The 21,018-nt window shown below is 40.4% G+C and overlaps 1 protein-coding gene and 1 long non-coding RNA gene across 6 annotated transcripts in view; one reads left to right on the top strand and one right to left on the bottom strand.

Moving 5' to 3' along the window:
* Positions 1 to 21,018, top strand: part of NYAP2 (neuronal tyrosine-phosphorylated phosphoinositide-3-kinase adaptor 2) — a 133,208-nt gene that overhangs the window by 96,046 nt on the left and 16,144 nt on the right. For all 5 annotated transcript variants that reach the window (XM_068200913.1, XM_068200912.1, XM_068200911.1 and 2 more), the window contains 2 exons: positions 4,898 to 5,107; positions 12,992 to 13,095. In XM_068200913.1, the coding sequence (XP_068057014.1) occupies positions 4,898 to 5,107; positions 12,992 to 13,095 (314 nt within the window). The remainder of the gene's footprint in view (positions 1 to 4,897; positions 5,108 to 12,991; positions 13,096 to 21,018) is intronic.
* On the bottom strand, positions 10,627 to 12,956 carry LOC137480058 (uncharacterized). Its single transcript, XR_011002686.1, has 2 exons — positions 12,543 to 12,956; positions 10,627 to 10,749 (listed from the first exon to the last, which is right to left on the bottom strand). It is a non-coding gene; the product is annotated as an uncharacterized lncRNA (long non-coding RNA).

The following is a 21,018-nucleotide window of genomic DNA, read 5'->3' as shown; positions in this document are numbered from 1 at the left end:
AGGGGTCGGTCAGATGGGCACAGGCTGCCCTGGTGCCAGCAGTGGCAGTGGTGGAGCTGTGCCTGGGCCGTGTCTCAGGTAGCACCAACCATCACACGCGTGCTGGCTGCAGTCTCATCCTGCACCTGCACCCCTCCAAGTGTGCCCTTGGGGTGCTCTGTGCTCCTGCTCCCTCAGCCAGGGCCATGCCTGCCCTGTGGCCAGACGAGGTGAGGTCTGATCTGTCGAGGCTGGAGGAGATCAGGAGTTCAGGCTCACATCTAAACCCCATCCTGAATGACTTTGTTTGCACCTGTATGTGACTGCTGAATTTTAGGCCATTTGCTTCCCTCAGTATGCAAGTACTGCCCAGAGTGATATATTATTTATTTGGGTTTATAACAAACAAAGGAAAAAAAAGAATAAATTAATAATGTATGGATTAGCTTATACATTTCAGCTCACAGCTGAGAAAGATGGCAGACAGCAATCCTCATGTTAAGTTCCTTGAGACAATTGCTTTTCTTTCTTCCCCCAAACCCCAAGGGGTTATAAGGGTTCTGCCCTTTATCACTTAACATTGCACTAAGAAGCCACCTGGACCTGAAATTAATTTGTGTTTAACAGAGTGGCAGACTGGCCACAGAGTTATACTTATTTGAATGATAGCTTTTTGGATAAGATGTTTTCTGCAGCTGTAATTTCAGTTTTCTTAGGTCCAAGTTACAACTGACTCTGTTTCTCACTTCCTTTAGCATTTCCAAGTCTTCTAGTACCACAGCTCACGTGCCAGCCTTGCCTAGTGCGCAGCTATTAGGGCACCTTTCCTAGAGGGGAGATTGTACATGTCAATTTTCTGTAAAATATATAGTTTATAGGAGATTTTAACCATCTTATACTTTAAATGGAAAAGTCTGAGATTCAGGTGAAATAAATAAGAAAAATGCATATCTTTACATATTGAAATACTGCGACAGCTGAAAGTGCTTGAAACACTTGAGTGCCTTTATGGCAGTTTAACCAACTGTGTCCATAAATATTTAAAGTAGTGAATTATTTCTTGAAATTTACATTTTTATGTACCATTTTGGTGGAAGAATTATTGAACAATAAAGATGCTTCCCATAATAATTTCGGCTTTTCAAAAAGTAGCACTTGACTGCAAAAGGATTTTCTGGTGGCCACCAGTGAGCTCCCAGCACAATACTGAGCTTTGGTATTTCCCACCCCCAAATTAAGGTTTTTAACAGCACAAGATAACCAAGATCCAACCTATGTTTCTGCACTTCCCAAATTAAAAAAAAAAAAAAATAAAAGAGCTGTGCAGCAGCTACTGTTACCTTTCAGCTGTGTCTCTGTATACATGGATAAATCTGACTGGTAAGAGTTCCTGTTTTCAGGATGGGATCAATAGGAATAAAGTGGCCACTTAAGTCCTGCTGTAGCTTTTATAAAGGGTTACTTTGTGTAAAATATCCTAGTTTGCATTTCAGTGGGTGATAATATCCCCACCCCACAGGTAACTACAGGTGTGTTCTGCCCTCTGCCAGGGCCTTGTGCCAGGCTGCAGGAGCCAAACTGTGGAGCAGGGAATGTGCTCTATGAGACACAGTCATTTGTGCCACTTAGCTTGCTCCGTGGAGCTACATTTGCAGCAGGGAGTAGTTGACAAGATAAAAACATCCAAGTGGCTGGCACAGTTAACAAATGGGCCAGGGATGGGCTGAGACCTGGTAGAGGAGCATTCTGCATTTCTGGAGCTGTCCTGGGCACATTGGAACTGAAGTGCTCTTTCAGTCAACCAAGAAGTAGCAGAGTGATTTTAAAATTTATTTTAATTGAGTTTGAGTATGATTCCCATTGACATTTATTAAATAAGATGAAATTGTTCTAAACTTCTCCCCAAAATATTTGCGTAAAAGTGAGGCAATAATTTCCTTTTTCATTTTTTAGTGTATTTACAAGTGAGATGGAAAGTAATGTTACAGAAAACTATATAAAACACTGACATGTTGTTTTCTGTCTGTGTATCATTTTTACTGATAATGATCACCAAATAATAATGATTCAGGCCCTGTGATGGGCTACATGACATTATAATCTGTTTCAATCTGCTTTTCAATTTTAGGATATATTACTTTTCAGATAAACAGTGAACTGAAAATCCCTGAGAAAGGATAGTGGAATGTAAATTTACAAAGTCTAGACAGCCAGCTGAAAACTGATTTTCTACACCTTATAAAAAATTAGACTATAAACCAAATCTTTATTTAATCTGAATAGTTCTACAGTTTCCAGCTGGTTGCAAAAGCTGTGCTTTGATTCAGCTGACAGTAAAAACAAAGAATGTACAAATCTTTTTTATCAGGCAACAAGTACAAATGTTTCTCTGTTAAGTAAACTGAAGTAGATAAATCCTTAGCTACACACTCAGCCAGAGCATTTCCACTGTGACAAGGGCTGACTGCATGTGTGTGAAATTTCAAGGGGAGGTGTTCAAGTAGTGTCAATGTGGCTCACACAGAGAAGGTTTTCACTAAGGTACTCACAGCACTTCCAGGAGCAGCTGGATGACATAGTAAATTAACTCTATTGAATGATGCATTAATTTGGTAGGACACTTGGAGAGACCAATTCTTACTTTCTAAAAACACATTCTAGTCTTCTGGCTTTCTCTTCATTTTGCTGTGAAGAATAAACTGCAATCTAGACACCATCCTGTACTAGTGGGAAAGAGGATTGTATGCATTTCCAAAGAATTTTGAAACTTTGTTTTTATCTTTCCTTTTCTCAGATAAGAACTCTCTTAAAGAAGTGAATGTTATTGGTGTGAAGAAAAAAAATCACATATGATTGTATGAATCTGTTATGTGAAAAAACACACCAGTATTTTTGATAGCTCGATGCTGTCAACTGAAAAAGTTCTAATCCTGGTAATAATTTGGGCTCTCCCTCTCTTTGCACAGCTCTTTGTATTAGCAGGTCTCTCTGTGCAGTCACAGACAGATCTGTGTCACAGACATCTCCTAGCAAGGGTCCCTGAAAGGCAGATGTCATGTTATATTCAACCTTGTACCCCACTGGGGTTACCAGCTGGGAAAAGCAAACACTTTGGATTTTCACTGCAGTGTCTTTTTGCATACACTAAAGTATAGGTAGGTGACCTAGAAGTTCATGAAAGAGGTTTGAGCTTTGAAGGTCTTTGTCACTTAAAATGTTACGGAATCCTATTTATGACTCCCAGCCCGGGGTGGTTTAATCATTTTCTCATGCAGTACTTGAAGGCTGTGGTAAGATATCCTCAACATTAAATTTTACTATTAACCAGCTGTAATTAAGGAAATACACTAATGATTACATCTTGCACTGCATATCCAGTTAAATATTTTTACTTGTCTCCTGCATGATGTTTCATTGAGGAAACCCCAGGCTGACTGTGTTGTTGCTCATTAAGGTCATCTGCAGACTGGAATGTCAAAGAACCCAAAACAAGGTCAGATTTTGTCACTGTTGTGCATAGGTGGGGTCTCTACCCATCACAGATACCCATCTGGCAGTGCATCTTCCCCTGTTTGCTGTACCACAGGTAACAGTCTGTGGGGTATTGAGCCACAGGCGATCAAAGTGATTTGAATGTGGGTCCTTTTCTGGGACTGTATCATCTGAGTGGTTGGACAGTCCAAGTTCCTGGCCACGGGGATGACTGGGAGAGGATGTGGCAGCTCAGACTGTAAATCCTGCCCTATCATTCAGCAGAGGCCCCTCAGGGAACTGCTGGCATCTCCTGCCTCTCAATGGCTCCTGGCATTTCCTCTTCGCTTGGCTATCTCAAACCTTCCAAACTCCCTTGAAGCCCCTAAAAGTTTTTGACATAGTGCTGAAGGGAAGATTGTTATCTCTATCAAATGTGGATTCCAAGTCTGTAGATACATACAGAAATTAAGGCACATCGGGGGGTTGATTAATAAATCTGTGTGACTAGAACTGAATGTATCATGTAAGGATCTCTTTGGGTTTGAGATATAAAATTCCAAACTGACTTTTTTTTTTTTTTCAAAATGAGGTAAACAGAGCTTTGAATAACTGAGTAGCACAGTAATTAGCTCTTACAACTAAAGAGCAATCTAATATTTCATCTGTATCTAGTTTTCCATGTGAATTTTTCACAGCTACAGATGGGAAAGAAGAGGAAATAATTCTTTCTCCATGCACTGCTCAACCTGCAAGAAAAGAAATTGGGGTCTTGAGAAAAGAACAGAAAATCACCAGCCATGAAGAAAGCAGACATTACAGCTTCACTTGAAAAAATCATTCAACTGTGTTTTGAATTGCTCCTCTTTTCATTGACTTGTGGTGTTGCAAGCAGAAATTTTCTGACTCCAAGGATTTTCCAACCAAGTGCAATTTCATTCCCTAGGTTATGGTGCTGGGCACACCCAAAATGGATTTGTTCTCTTTTGTTTTGTGGATTGTGTGCTTTTATTAGATCTCTTGAGAAGTACAGATATGTTGCTTGCACAATATTGTCTTAGGAGAGAGCTTCCTTAGAAAGTGCCTGAAGAAGAACTTGCTCCTAATGAAATGACAGCTGAAAAGATTTCAAGTATTTCTATAAATTGTTAATAAACCACAGTTTGGTAGGGAACCATTTTCCAAATTATTTTCCTGGCATATAAAAGTTGTAACAGAAATATTACATTTTATCCATCTGCTTCATGGTGTGTGCTTTTAATAATTAAAAAGTGCACTGAAACCTACCTAAACTACAGGGTTTTGGCCTAGATGGGAAACCCATGCTGTAAACTGCCCTTAAAGGATTTATGATTTCTATGTATGGAGTATTTTGCAAAATATTATTGCATGATGTGGATGATTAGCAGTTTGTCTATAATGAAACGTGCACTTGTGTATTTTGTAGAACCACTAGATGAGCTGAAGATCAGAAGTCACAGCACTGAACCACTACCAAAGCTGGAAAACAAAGAGAGAGGACATCATGGGACAGCTTCCTCCAGGGAGCCAGGGAAAGCTCAGGAATGGGATGGAACTCCAGGCCCCCCTGTGGTGTCCAGCAGGCTGGGGAGATCCTCTGTCAGCCCAACCATGCTGGCTGGAGGCAACAGCTCAGGTACGTCAGGTACAGCACAGGGAAGATCTAATGAAGCTCCTTGTGAGATGAAGAATCTCTAAAGATACACAGGTGTAGGAAGCATCCAGATTCTTTAGACTTCCAAAAATCTTGTAGATTTGGCCTTGCCCATTGAGTGCTGCACTAATAAGGCTTGTGCTGTGCTTGTGCTCTGTGCTGGAACAGCTGGGATGGTGGCACAGAATAGAAGCATGTAAACATTCTAGTCATCTACTTTAAAAGAAGTAAAGGATTCCACCTGGCATTGAAATGGAACACTATGGTAAAGACACTCCTAGGATGGTACCTCAGGAAAAAGTTCATAGGTTCAGGTATCACATAAAGTAACAAAAATACACTGTGCAAAAGCAAGGCTGTCTTACTGAGGGGCACGGTGACAGGACACAGGCAGCCTTTGCTTTCTGCTTGTAAAGAAATTCTAGAAAAGTGACTATGGATTTCAGAAGTCTCAGATAAACACCTACTCATTTTATTATTCAAAAACAGTTACATATTAAATAGTAAATTGCCATAAACAATGGCATTATAATGCAGTCTTGATTATAATTGACTAAGACAAACGGAACTGATAAATGAACAGACATCTATAAAGAGATATCTATGGCCCTTGCACAAGTACTGTATTGGTACTTTTGAGATTTGACAGCTCCCATAAAAGAGTAACTTAATTGCTTATTAGCTGGACTGTGAGAAATATCACCTTTAAGGACAGTTGGCATATCTAGTACTGAAGCCTCATGGTCAATGCTCACTGAGTAAAAGAGCAGAAATGAGCTGCTCAGACAAGAAATCATTCCTGCCTGAGAGATCTGCTGGGCAGTGAGTGGCAGCAAGGAGTGTTTAAACTGCTGAGTGAGCAGAGATGCTCATGCCTCACCCAGAACATCGCTTCCCTGTGTGATAATGGGACTCACATTGTCCCTGAATTGCTGAAAATGACACCTGAATCTCAGTGTATAACTTGAAGAGTCTTTGCTGATGTGAAATGTCATTTGCAGCAATCATGTAGTCCAGCTTTGCTTGCTACAGACCCCCCAAACAGTCCTTCCTGGTGCAGTGAAAGTGACTTTTCTGCAAAACTTATGACTCTTGCACAGGTCTTTTTGTGCTACTGCCATTTGCTTACTTGTCTCTTCTCATAAAGCTTCCTGGAAGGTGTGAATTTTCCAGATAAGCTCGTAGCTTTTGGTAAAAATTCTGTTCCCAGTGCATTAGACCCTCATCTATGCTAATGCAGGTTAAAGGATGGGTTTAAAGCTACCACATCAAAGTATTAGGACATCCAATAATTAGACCAAAGATGGGTACCAATCTTTTCAGTTCTGCAAGACGACACTATGGACCATAGTAGCGAAGAAGTTAATATTGAAGAGTAAGCGCTTAGCAAAATATAACATTGCTGTCCAACATTTCTGCAGCAGTTTTATTTTAAAGAGTTGATTGATCTCCAAGAGCAGACAAAACATGTTGGCCTCAGTCTCCATTTGGCATCAGCAAACTGTAATAGTTGTTGAATCATGCCTTGATTTATTTAACTGTGACTTTGTCTTACACTGCTAGGACTGTCAAAGAAAAATTTTATTTTCTTGGCTGAATTTTGACTCCTTTCTATGATTAAAATCTGAGAGCTGATTATTAATTTTCTTTCCCTGCAGATTCACGATATTTCATTTGATGAATATTGCCTCTCTCTGAATATTTTTTCCCCTGTGTCTCTTGCTGTTGCCTGAGCAACATGTTTTACCTTTACTCGGTGGGCACTGCATTGAAAATGCTGTACATAGTTCTCCTCAATGAACTTGTACATGAACTGTAACAGCTCATTTTCTGCAATTAAATTAAGACTGTAACAGAATGCAAGAAGAGAGATTTAATACTTTCATGTGGATACAAGTGCTTTCTGGAGTCAAGGAGATAAAGTAATTCTGCACTAGGAATTAGAACTTAGATTTACCTCAAATAAAATCTAGGCAGTCCCCAGTACAGTCATCACTGCTACTGGTCTCTTTGCAACATCATAAATAACAGAAAAAAAGGCAACTTTTAAAATTTTTTTTTGTGTGCAGACATGTCCTTGAAGCACCACAGTTTGGTACCTGCCTCCGAGTTCACACTGGTACAGCCATTTATTAGGGCAATATTGAAATAAATTTTTAAAAATGAGCTTGAATTGCTCTGCTGTAAAAGAGAAAAGGTGTGAATGGAATTCCCACGTGTGCTCATCAGGCAGCTCTGCTCCAGCACAGATTAGCTGGGAACTGGTTTGGCCTGGGCAAATACGTGAGTGAGAACACTGATTTTTGGTGGGTTCTCCTCAGCTCTGAGACTACTAGTAAGATCAGAGGGAGAATGAGCCATCTCCAAACAGAATCTTGAACTTTCTGTCCATTCTCTTCAAAGAGCCTGGGCTGTCAGCTGCACACAGTTATCACTGTCTCTAGTGCCTGATTGTTCTGTGACTGAATTTGTCAAGGGCACTTTCTGTTTCTTGGCATCCTATAATTTCTTATGGAAAGCAGTGTGATTTGGGGGCATGCTGACTTTTAGGAAAGTCGGTGCAATTATAATGAACAGCCAAACACAATCTGTAATACAGAATCTGTATAACTTCACTCCAGGAGACTTGAAGAGTATTTTCTGGAATGTTGCTGCTTTTTTTCCTAACTGCAACGAATAAGCATTTTGCATTGCCACCTGCTGCTGGAAACAGGCACTGCCCTGCCTTAAAAATCTCAGAAAATGTTGTGTCCTGGTTTTGAATTGCCACTAGCTTGTCACTCGGTCAGCCAGAAATATTCCATCTGAAAAGATTGTAGGTGATCAGGAAGGCAGGAAATGCCCACTCTTCATTGGAATTACTGGCCATCATTGTTGATTTCCCAAAACAATGAATATTTTAAGTTCATCTATTTGGGAATGGGGCAAAGCCTGGAAAGCCCAAGGCACAAGATGCTTCCATTGGTGTAAGAAGGGGAATAGCAGCAAAAAGTCAGTTCATGCCAGCCAGGTCTGTGCCACAAACCCCTACATTTTCTCCTCACAGACAGTATCACTGTGCTCCTAAACCCACAAGGATTCTCCACATGAAGGCAACTTAATGCTGGGGTTTCAGGTTACTGCCCAAGAGGCCCAGACCTTGCCTGCACTGGTCATTCATGTTCTCTGCTCACAGGCTCCTCCTAAGCAGTGCCTGTCACCTGTAATGAAATGAGCAGTACTGGGAGCTGCACACTGAGGGCATCCCACCAATGCCCATGGTCCTGCTGTGAGACCTCCAGGATGTGCGATCACACCAGTTCTGGCTGGAGTAAAAATATTGCCTAGGTGTAAGAAAAACACACACACAAAAAAAAAAAACCCTGAAAAAAGATACAAAACACTTACTTGTATTTCAAAGAAGCCAGGAATTGGCAAACACAGCCAATCCTACAACAAAAGCTTTACAAAGAAAATAAACACCCTTATTTCAGGATACAAAGTATATTCCACTAACAGCTTTTACCTTTTGGCAAAATATCCCCTAAACCTAAACAGAGGATTCTTTTTCAAACATGGTTTTGCTCATTACCTGACTTGGGTTTGAGACTTGCTTTCGACCTATGGATATCTGGTAACACTGAGTTCCACAGGTTCAGTGCTCCTCTTGTGAAAACTGTTCAGTTTGATGTGCTGCTGTGATATTTTAGCACTAATTGGTTTCTGCCAATAGCAAAGTACTAAATGCCTTTTTTAGCTAGCATAATACTATATAGTTTATTGCACCATAACGTTTCATAATTTAAAGTTGTATTTCAGCTTACTCATCTTTTTTTAGGACAGTATGAAGACACTTGGTGTGATGTATTTTTCCAGTATACATGCTTTCTTTTTCTTTTTTTTATTTTTTTATGTGATTGCTCCCAGCCTGTCATATTGCCTTGTTTAATTCAAAACGCATTTCTTGGCAGCTGTAGCAAATAAGCAATATTTCTCTTTTCATGTGCAAAGAAGAGACTGTGACAGGATAAGAAGCTTCTCCAATGTAAGTGACAGCCAGAGCATTTTTTTGAATTAAGATTAAGATAGGCAGAATGAAGGCTTCCTTGGATGAATAAAGAACTCTTCCCATTAAGATCCAAAAATAAGAATCGTGAAGAGTTGTTATACTTCTGGAGAATATAGAAAGCCATAGCATATTGGTATAAAACTGATTGAAAATATTTCCATAAAATCTTGTGGCATTTCAGCACTGTGCATTATTGAGGAAAATCCTACAACACCTCATGTCCCAAACACAATCAGCCAAGACTCTATGTCTTTAGTCATGCTGGCAGCCCCTGCAGTTTTGGAAAACCAGCCATTTATATGAGTGCTTAGACACATAATTAAATACACAACTTTAAGGCAATCCTATTTGTGTTTGGAAAGCCTGTATTTCTGTGTTGCACAGTCTCTCCTGAAATTCTCATGCTTAATGCTGCCCTTTGGAACTAAATGCTTGGCTGTTTCCACATGTAACCCTCCTGCTGCTGTCAAGACTGAGTTTAAACCTGAGAGTCAGTGATGCTCGGCCCATTGCAGCTGATTTTGTCTGTGGCTTTGGTGTCAGGGAGCTGTGGTCCCACTCCACTGTGTGTTGTGGCCACTGTGGGTGCCTTAAGAGGGGACTAAGACCCACTGGCCCACTGTGCCCTCCTAGCACTACACTGCACCTGGCTCCCAGAGACCTGCAGTGCATTTTTCATATCGTGTCACTGTGAGAGATGTGACATTTGAAGCTGTGCAAAAGAATACCACTGAATTTCCAAATACACCAAGTAAATTTTATGAACATTTTTGTGCATAATATTTCACAGTCTTCTGGCTACCCCAAAGAATCTGCTGAATGCAGACCTCATGCTGCCCATTGATTTCAAGGGGCATCTCTAAAGGCTGCTCATATGCCCTGCATCCCCTGGCCTACAGAGGATCCCCATGTGCCTGTCAGGATGGCTGATAGAACTCGGCTCCACACCATGAATTACTGTCACTAAGGGGACTTCTCAAGAAGTCCAAGACTACTCATTTGAGATGTTAATACTGAGCTATCTCAGTGTCATCCACAAGAGATAAACATGAATTTCTAAACACTAGAAACCATCCCTAATATTTGTTAGCAGTAGTTTTTCCTTTAAGATTCTTGGCATTAAATAGGAAACCTGGATAGACTCAGTAGAGTGAATAAGCTGCCTATAGCTGAAAAATAACATGCTGCAGAATACTGAGCAGTTAGTTGTGCATCACTTAAAGAACAGACCATTTATGGACTATTTTTCCTCCAAAGTGGTGTGTTGATACTCAGACCACTAATTACAGTAGAATACACTATTTATTTGGTCTAAAAATATTGCAACAGAGACACAAAAGCTAGATGGAGCCATGTCTAAAGCACCTTTTGGTGAGGATCACCATGGAAATCACAATAGTGTTCTTAATACTGTAACATATATTACAGGGAGATAAAGGAATAATACTTCATCTGTGTGTGATAGGTTTTATTTCTTTGATGCCAGATGAAAGGAGTCTCTTTGGCAAGAAAATGGTAATCTCTTGCTGTTGCTCATAGATCCAAATTGGAAATTATGACACTTCTTTCTGCTTTCCTAAAGCAAAGAAAATAATTCAGAAGCATAGTCAGACAGTGTCTTGGAGTTTTTTTATGTGCTGAGTGTCTGATTCTGCTTGTCACAGCAGAAACAGAATCTTTACTTAGCAGTAAAGAAAAACAACTGAAAAAAACCCAATTCTCATCCTTTCTGAAACCCCAGCAAAATTCCAGGAGATGAGAGATGAGATATAATAATGAGATTCATTATTATATCTATATTACTGAAAGAAACAGTCAGAAATCTGGCACACAGACAGTGTGAAATCAGAACAAAAACAAACCTAATCAACCTTCAGAGTAACTGCTCAAGTCCAAGAAAAGCAAACCAGCAGACTGTGTAGAAAAGCAAGGTTATGGAGGAGGCCAGTCTGCTCCTTTCTGTGTGCCTATGGCTGTGTTGAGTTGTGGTGTGTTTACAGACTGACTAGGAGAGAGGGAATTCAATAATGCATTCGGCAAGCAGCATAAATATTTTTGCTGCTCAGCCAGCTGGATGTTAACTAACCTATTAATATTTAGTTGATGAATATTCACCCATACAGATGCTTTCATTGGTCTAAGTGCTTCAGCGTGAGTGGATAGCTCTTCTCCATGCCCTATTGAATTCTGAAATATCTGAAGAAAATAAGCATTGAAGGTGACAATGAGAAAGCATCAGTGAGAGTGGAAGAATCTATTTCAGCATGTTGCTGGTATGTGGAGTAATGTGCCAGCTGTCCTCAAGTTTCCAGTGTGTGCCAAATGATTTTAAGGTCATGCTGGCGATAGGCATCTTCTTCCTTTCAAGCTGTGGCCCAACCAGTGGCCAGTGGTGATACTAGAAATCCACACAGAAAATAAAGAAATCGGTGTAAAACAAACACAGACAAAGCAGCTGTATAAATGAGGCATGACAAAATAAATTTCAGACACGGGCAAAAGATGTGCTTCAGAGACAAACTTGCTAAACCACAACTGCACGAGGCATAGGTCCTTCCTTTGTTCTTGAAAACATGGAATTGAATAGGAGGAATTCTTCAAACCTCATTAAAAAAAACTAAAAATTCTTTCAATTGTAATGAAGCGTGGTATTGTAATTACTTGTTATTCATGGTAAAGCAGCACTGTCAGTGTGAAAAGTGAGACTGTTATTTAACCAAATCTGTCTGGTGAGTCCAAATATTTTCAGTGTTTGCCCACTAAATACAAAAAGCACGCGCAGGGTGGGGAAGAAGGTTTATGAAATATGAGGAGAATGAACACATTGATCTGAGCAGAGCCATAGACTGAGTGGTGCTTCCTCAGCCATATAAAAGAAATGTAAGGATAAAAATATTTCTTGGGCAGAAACAGGCAGATCCTTTTTTCAGGATAAGACAGTTTTCTCCAGACCAGCTGAACGCTGGGGTAGCACATGGGTGTCAGCATGGCTTAGATATAAAAACCTTCATCTGGGCCTCCTGAACTGCATGGTCACCTCGTGTCAGTGTGTACAATAGTGACCTGTGCTGGGAATCAATGAGGAACCTACTCAGAAATTACTCCATATAAAACAGCAGAAGGAAAATCAAATAACTCTGTCACTTTTGTGAAGTTCTTCTCTGAAATGGAGCTTTCTCTCAAGGCAAGCACTTCTTCTGTTATCACCTTGATTCTGGGCAGCTGACTTTGCCACTGCTGACGTTTTGATTTGTCTCTTCTTCCTAATTTATGTCTCTCAATTCATTGCCACTGACATGAGATTCCCAAGTATTTTTTGTGTCATTCCAAATCCCCAAGTGTGACAGTATCCTCATCCCTTTTACATACCTCCTCCTTAATTTTCTGGCATTTCTTGCTTTCCTTCAGCACAATCAGTCCTTGGGCTGTCACGTCCCTCACCTCTGGGATGGAGAGGTGAAACCAAAAGCCTCTGTAACTCCCTTACTCACTGCTGTATTGCATGAGGAGTAGAAAAGGTGCTGGGGAGCAGGGGGGTGGGGAAACAGGAATGCTTCTTCTGTATTCTTCCCATCTGCTGTTTTATGCTCTATCCTTCAGAGATGCTAGAGCAAAGAGGCCAGGACATGGCATGAGTGCTGCCTGAATCCCTCTTCTGATCTCAACTTCTGCTCATGATTCAGCCACATGTCCAAGACTTTAACTCGTTAGCAAGGCTGGAGTCTCCATTTCAAGGGAATCCTGGATCCACGGTGTTTCAGCTTGCTACAGCAGTACCCTGCTCCTGCTCACGGGTGTTTCTGCTCTCTCCTTTCCAGAGTCTAAATCGAGTTGCCGGTTAGGCCGGTCCGCGTCCACGTCAGGAGTGCCTCCTCCGTCGGTGGCGCCGCTCAGGCAGCCCGGCGACCTCCAGCCGAGCCAGGTACCATCGTTAGCCAATCGGGAATGACTCCATGTGCTGCAACATGCCAAATGTTCCCACCTCTCTGTCTGTCATTTGTTCCAGTAAATGAGTTTTTTGGTTTATGTCTTTATTTTCTGTGCGTGCATCTGTGAGTGCGCATCTCTCATTGGCAATGAAATTCCACTGGCCGCAGCCAGCAGAATTTTCTTTGCTCTTAATTCCTTGTATCTTTTTCTGTCTTCATTCTGTAATATAAATGTAGTAAAACTGTACAGTATGAACTGGCTGGGTTTTTTATTTTTTCATGCTTTCTGTACTTTTTTACTGTCTTAAAATTTATCAAACTTTGATAAATTTAATCTATGTTTTTATGTAAATTTCTTTTAAATGTCTTGTCTAGAGCACTTACACCAATGTTGTCAATGACTTGTACATACTTGACTTCTGCCCAGTTGTACTTTAATATTTATGCCAGTCTCACATCTGGTTGGAGCTTAATGCATGATTGTATTACACTGTGATTTATCACTGTCTTGAAAACTGCTCTTACAGCAAGTGATTTTGTTTAGTTGAGGCAGCTAGACTCTCTTCAGCTATAGACCATATAATGCTTAAAGGACTATTAAATAGTCCATTGTAGTTATATTTATTGTACGTTGTTAGGAATTAAAAAAAATCAAAGAAGCAACATCTCCTTTTATCTTAAACAGAGATACATTTTTTGTCGTCATCAGAAACAAAACTGCCACATAGGAAAAAATGAAAGTGTTTGGGTTTGGCAAATTTCTCCAATAGAGAGAAAACAGAAAAGAAATAAAGACATGAGAAACCTATACTTACCTTTATTTTATATGCTAATACTGATATTGTAACATTTTGTTGCACAGACCTGTATTATTAATTTGACAGAACTAGCTGAGAGTAGCAATTGAAAGAAGAGGTTTTGCTTAAACATCCTGTGAATGGCTTCTGTCAAAGCACTGTGGCACTGCATCACTGGTGTGTATGTGTGGGGTGTATGTGCATAAGGAGACAGGAGCACACATGGATTTAGGTGCACATGCATATGTGTATGCACACACAGGCACCCTTATTTTGATGGAGGATTTTTGTCTGGCTTTCAGGGAGTTAGTCTCCAAAATACTATTGAATGTCACTGAGATTTGAGTGGAAATCTCCCTGAAGACTGCTTTGCAATAATCACATATTTGTGTTTGTATCTTGGTGAGTTGCTCCAATAATGTCTAAACCAAAGCAAAGACCACCAGAGTAAGGTTTACTCACTCCAGACAGCCAGCAGCTTGTTAGGAAGGTTATAGTTGGGTAGCCAAGTCTGTACAGGTTACAGCTCTGTAACCTGTATTAACTGATATGATTGCATTACTTCTGAGTGCTGCCAGACATGAAGACTGAGAGAACCCTGCACATTTCTAAAGCATATTTTACGTAAGCAAATCAAATCTATAATAGAGATTCAAAATGACAGCCCATTTAAATAACACATCAAGTGTTCCTTCATCTAAGGAAGAAATTAGGGTAATTGTACTTCCAAAGGTTTTCAGTGTCCCAGTGTTCATGTAGTATATATTTTTGATTAAATGGGTTTTACAGCACTCCTGATGCTTTGCTGTTTACTCAGTGGCAAAGGCACCTTGGGTGTTTTGAAGGGATTTTAGCCTGTCAGTTTATACTAAGAACTAAACAATAAGCCTTGAAAGCAGATGCTGATGTGATAGAAGAGATAATGAGCCTCTTAGAAGCTGCAGCCAGGGTTCACTGAAACTGTGGAGGGAAAAATCCACCTCAATTCATACAGAAGAAAGGAACAAAGATGATAAGAGGAATTTTCAAGTGACTGTGGGAGGGTGATCTTGTTAATTGAATAATGTATGGTACGGTCATGACTTCATGAAAAACAAGAAAAACTAGTATAAGCTTTCTCTCCCTAAATCTTCTCTTCCATCTGACAATCTCTTACTGTCCCTCTATTATGCTGCCATTTACTATGATAGCATAACTTTTAAAGGCGTGGATTTGACCCTGATTTCAGAGGAATGACAAGTCTTATCTCCATGGCAGATACAAACATTGATTGTTCTTTCAACACCTGGTCTATCTTAATGTGTAATAACATTTGATGGGTGAAATGTGTCTCCAACAGCTGGGCTGTTAGCCCATTCTCAGTCTGCTGGATTGTGGCATGCAGGGTATCTATTTTTGTGTGCTGTGGCTATTGACTGTATTGACACTGCTTTCCTTAACAATATCATAATGAGCAAATTAGACTTTCCAAAAGATTAAGATGCATTGTGTTATTCCCCTCTTTGTTGATCAGATGGGCACAGCTAACATTCAAACAGGAATATAGGATCTGGGAAAGGGCAGATTACTGTTAATTGGTTTTCTCAAATCTTCATGGATCCCAGACTTGTGGATTTCAAAATGCTTACTTTGGAAAAAAAAAAAAGACAAATTTGCAACTGAGTTCTCAAACCCCATCATTTTTAATACAGTTGTTCAAAGAAGTGGTGACTATGCTTAGTAATTTAAAATAGATCTGATCTAAGGAAACCTATATTATAATTCCAATCATATATTAAGTAATTGTGTAACTATTGTCATTTGACTCCTCTATGCCTTATTTTCTTATTTCTTGTTTGTTTATTGATGTAGGAATGGTGAGGATTAACCACTTAGTGTTCATAGAATATATCTATGGTATATTGATGGGAAGCAGTGAAGGAGTCACCTAAAAATAAGAAGAAAGGGCTTATGAGCAGAGATTAATTATGTGGCTGGTCACTGATGCAGAACACTAAAAATTCTGTAGTGTAGGTGCAGCCAGCATTTACCAAAATGCTGAGCCAGATTGAGAGCCTGCCTTCTGTCCTTAGTTCTGGGAAATGGTGAGGGCATTTGGAAGGTGTTGGTTGCATGAAGCAACCTTGGATGAAGTCTCAAATTATCTCAATTTAAACTGAAAGATTAACGTAAGTTTATCCTGGAACTGAAGTTATTGATTCTGAAAGGACACAATTTAAGAAATTAAGGAAGTAGCAGAGGAAGTCAGGTGGGGGCTTGGAACTGTAATAATGGCAGAAGCATAGAATATTTTTGAGCAACAAAAGTACCACATACTGTATTTCCTAAATGCATATCTAAATAAAAATATGCTACAGAGAGGGGTGTAAGTAGAAGAGAAGTGTTCTAGATAAGATGAATGGTCTTGTAAAGAAAGGAAAGAAGGAAATATTAAACATGCAGAAGCAGGCCATCCTCAAGTGCCAAAAGACAAACCAGCAGGGAAGATGACCAGACTGTCTGAACAGGGTTTTTGCTGGGACTCAGGAAAAGAGAGAGTTTATGAAAGTTGGAAGAAGGGACAGGCAGCTCAGGAGGACAAGGGTGTCATGAGGTTATGGAGGGAGAAAATTAGAAGGGCTAAATCCTGACTAGCACCTAATCTGTCTCCTGTCATAAAAGACAATAAAAAATGTTTCTATAGATACACTGGCAGTAAAAGGAAGTCTAAGGAGAATCTCCATCTCTTTTTGGATGGTGGAGAGAACATAATGACAAAAGATGAGGAAAAAGCTGAGGTACTTAATGCCTTCTTTGCCTCAGTGTTCAATAGTAAGACCAGCTGTTCTCCAGTGGGAAGATGGACACAGGGAGAATGAAGGCCCCATAATCCACAGGGTAATGGTCAGTGACCTGCTTTAACACTTAGACACACACAGTAGGATATCATGTGCTTATATTAGAAAAAAATTTCTTCACAGAAAGAGTTGTCAAGCAACAGAACAGGCTGCCCTGGCAAGTAGAAGAGTCCATTCTACCATCCTTGGAGATATTTAAAAGACATGTAGATGTGGCACCTGGAGACATGGTTTAGTAGGGGGCTTTTCAGTGCTGGGTTAAAGGCATTTTTCAGCCTAAGTGATTCTCATTCTATTGAGGTATGACATTGTTCACAAAAAGTTACAGAGAATGGAGAAATGTTGAAAGTAAAGCAAGTTATATCTTAGAGAAAAGAAGTGTGTGAATAATATTAGACATAGTAAAAGTCATCTGTATTTGGCCTTTATATGGAAATGAAAACAAGTATTTTGTAGCCATCTAAGTGACCAGAGAACAGTAGAATTTAGCCACTTTGTTAGGCTTATGAAGTACAATAAACAAGGTCCCCAGTTGCCCCAGTAAATAACTCTTCACCCATTTTTCTGGAACTCTGTGCTGGCGCCTGAGATTTCTGTAGCAGGCATGGCAAAGGGTTTCACCCTGCAGTGGAAAATGCTGTCCTGCCACGGTACAGCCACAGTGAGCAAAGCTGTTCACTCGTGTAAAGCAAGCAGGATTTGGAGTCACAGGTATCACTGCTATGCAATGATGTTTCCCTGCCATCCTATCGTTCTCCACATCTTCACCTCAGGGTAACAAAGGATTACATTCCATCGATGAGCTCAGATATCCCTGTGGCACACAGGCTATGTGTGCACTGAGCATGTCTGTCACAAAAGAAGAAAACGTTTCAAGCAGGCTGTGGAAGTCCCTCTGCTGGAGAGCAGAACATCTTGCATCCAGAGTTTTAATGTACATAAAATCCTCTCTATCACTGCCATGCCTCTCTGAAACAGTCTTCAGCACAGAAAAATCCCACTCATTTCCATTTTAAGAAGAAAAGAGATCATATAAACACCTTGAGATTTTTTTTCTGCGAATGAACTCTGCAAAGTAAGGTTTGTTTTCATTAATTTGTAGACAGTGATTGGAAAATCCCATGTACTAGGCTGCATAGCAGCACAGCAGTGCATGTTTTTAAGATAGATGGTCTGAAGAAAACCACACTCTTTGAAAACAAAACTACTGATAGCTAGATTTTCATATTTTAGCTTTCCTGCAAAGCAGAACCTATTTTCAGATAGATTTCCACAAAAGTTGTGTTCCTTATCTGCAAATGTGCAGCTCTCTTCATGCTGCCTGTTAGTTTCTTGCTTTTCAGTGGCCAGACAGCACTGTCCTTTCCTGTTGCCTCCTCAAGGTATGTTATCTTATTTCTGAGGGTTTTTATGCCTCTTAAGGTTTGGTGTATTTTTGTGGGGGACCAGGCAGTGATATCTAGCTCCAATTTAAGCAAGGAAAGAAGATTTAAACTGTACAGAGATGATCAAAGTAAAATTCAGAAGCCATGCTGAGATTAGAAGGAATAACTCAGAGGAGGGAACAAAAATACATCGATGGCTATGAATTAAGGAGTCTCAACGTGCATTGAAGGAATGAAGAAAAAGCTAGAAAATATATCAGCATCAACACTGAAACTTTTTTTGCTTATTTCAGAAAAATTGCAGCTCATTTCAATACTTGCCTGGTGTCTGCCTGAGTTCTCTGCAAGCTGAGGCAGCATTTTACTTTCCCCACAAGACCACATTGGTAAACACGACAGAAGGCACAAGATGGACAAACTAACCTTTGCCCTCCAGAATTCAGGACAGCTTTCACTTATTTCATGATTTGTATGAATATAATATAGCAAAGGGGAAAGGACTCCCAAGAGTGGACTTGACCATTGTCTTGCACCAATTGAAGTGAATCCATCAATAGTTTGTATGAGAATGTGTCTTTGATAGACAAGAATTTTACATACAAGTTGTCTCCTTAAATTCATATCTAGGTAAAAAAATTTAAAAGACTTGTAGAATAACCAAGTGCTGAGGGAGGCTGGTGCCTGGGGCTGGCAGGCCGAGGGAGCTGGGGTACAGACATGGAAATCCAAGGTTCACAGTGCTAGGAAGCAGAGACCAGGAGTGTTCCAGCACAGTTTTCCAACACAGCAATGTAGGTAGAGACCTAAGAAGCAGATTTTCTACTTTGACTAGGCAGCTGTGGGGGGTTGTCTTTGTGTTCATGTCCCCTTGGCCTGGCACAGGGGTAGTGCACACCGGAGTGTGTGAGCAAGGACAGGAGAGAAAGCCCTTGGGATCACTTGGGTCTGTCCCAGAGGCAGCCTGGGTGAAAATGCACTTTAGCAGCTGTTCAAAATGGACAGCTTGGCTAATCCAACAGGATTAGGAAAAGCTTTATTTCCCCCAGAGCTGGGGAGACAAAGCAGGGTGCTGTTGAGGTTGGAGCCCCATCCCACTGGGGGCAGGAGGGCTCAGCACTGGGCTGAGGGACAATAGGGCCCATCCCACGCCATTTGGCTGGCCCATCCCACATTCCTTGTCCCACATCCTACGTCTTCAGGGGAAGCAGAGGCTTTGCTGGGGCTGCTCCACCTGCTCCTGCCCTGCCCCAGAGGGAGGGAAGGAGAGAAGGAGAAAAGGAGGAGGCTTGTTCCAGCCACAGCTGTTAAATCCCTACTCCTCCACACAACAATTAAGACAATATTTTATTTAAGACTCAGTATTTAGATGGTAACTGAAATGCAACCAAAATGCACATATTGTATTGTGGGAAAAAAAATCTAGCATTACAACTGATGTGAGATCTTCAGGGCAACTATTATTTAATTTTGTACTCCAGCTGAAAAATCCCAAACACCTATTCTAATTCTTCAATTTTAAAACAAAATCAGGATGGAAGGGAAGTTCCATAAAGAAGCTAAGACATATTTTAGCTGCTTTTCATATGCGTGAGCAGAGCAATTCCTTGCTGTTTAAGTGCAGCAAAAGCTCACTGTAAAAAAATACACAAAACTTTAAACTAATAATTTGGAATTGAATTTTGACAAGTACTGAGTACTCTTCAGCAGCACAGCTACATATTTGTCTCATGCCTATGTTCCCTCTGTATTGGGTCAGTTAAAAATCACAAACCCAGTTTGCAATGTCTCTAGCTTTAGTTGTGAATACATAACGTATTATAGTCTTTGTATGCCTTGTAAACATTGTGGTCACCCTGTAATTAATGAATGCTGGGAATGTAAATTGTTGCCATTATGGCTATGATTATTTTTGAAGGCACCTAGACACAGTACTTCCCCAATGAATTGATATTATCATGCTTTAGTTGGCAAATGTGCATCTGAAAGTGAATACTCTGTGAGCATAAACAAAGCATCTGTGCTCTTCTATTATTCTCAGCTTAAAGTTGCCATTTTTTCCCAGCAGTAGTGTACAAGAGTTCAAGGAGTCAGCAAATACCCTGCAGTTGTGGGGCACAGTAGCAGAGCTGGGTTCCTGATCTGCAGCTGATGAATTCTGCTGCTGAGAAATGAGTGCCTATAAATCAAGATCCACTGTTCCGTATCTGATCACAGCAGTCTTTCTTTTAGCTTCCATTATATGAAAGAAATACAGTCATTGGAGGTAGATGGAGAACTCTGTGGACTGAAGTAGTCTTTCATCCAGTTTGATTACTAGAGAAATTTTAGTAAAAAAAGAAATTGTTCTAGCAAGAGAATTTGTGTGTGTTATACAGCACAGACCCATGTCAGCTCTCAGTACTGTCAATCTGTGCTACATGCACTCCTTGATGAATCTCAACCTAGAACTAGCATCAGACTCTAGTGATTCTGCTGTTTTGGCTCTTATCATGCACAAGGATTTGCAAAGAAAGAATCAACCTCTGTCATCCTTGCCTTCTGGACCAAAGGGAAAAATGATCCCCGTGAGCTGCTGGTTAAAGATCTCAGGGGTCATGCAGTCCCAGATTTCTATTCAAAGGGAATATCTAACTACTGTGCTAATTGCCACTGTTATAATTTTCTCTGTCCCTCTTTCCTCCTCTAATTTTCAAAAGTTCTGAGAGCCTATTGTGTATTTTGGACATAGAATAGCAAAACATACTAAACAGTTCATGGAACAGTGGCAATCCTTTTCCTCCCCCTGTGTGTACATGCCAAGTGCTCCTCTTAAGCCAGTGCAATGCCTCTGAGATGTCTGTTTCTGTGCTCCTGGAGCCAAGGTTATGGTTGCTCCTTTTTGATACTTGATCTTTTTC

Source organism: Anomalospiza imberbis, chromosome 10, assembly GCF_031753505.1.
Source record: "Anomalospiza imberbis isolate Cuckoo-Finch-1a 21T00152 chromosome 10, ASM3175350v1, whole genome shotgun sequence".
NCBI classification, from domain to species: Eukaryota; Metazoa; Chordata; class Aves; order Passeriformes; family Viduidae; genus Anomalospiza; species Anomalospiza imberbis.
This window is presented reverse-complemented; position numbering and strand designations above follow the sequence as displayed.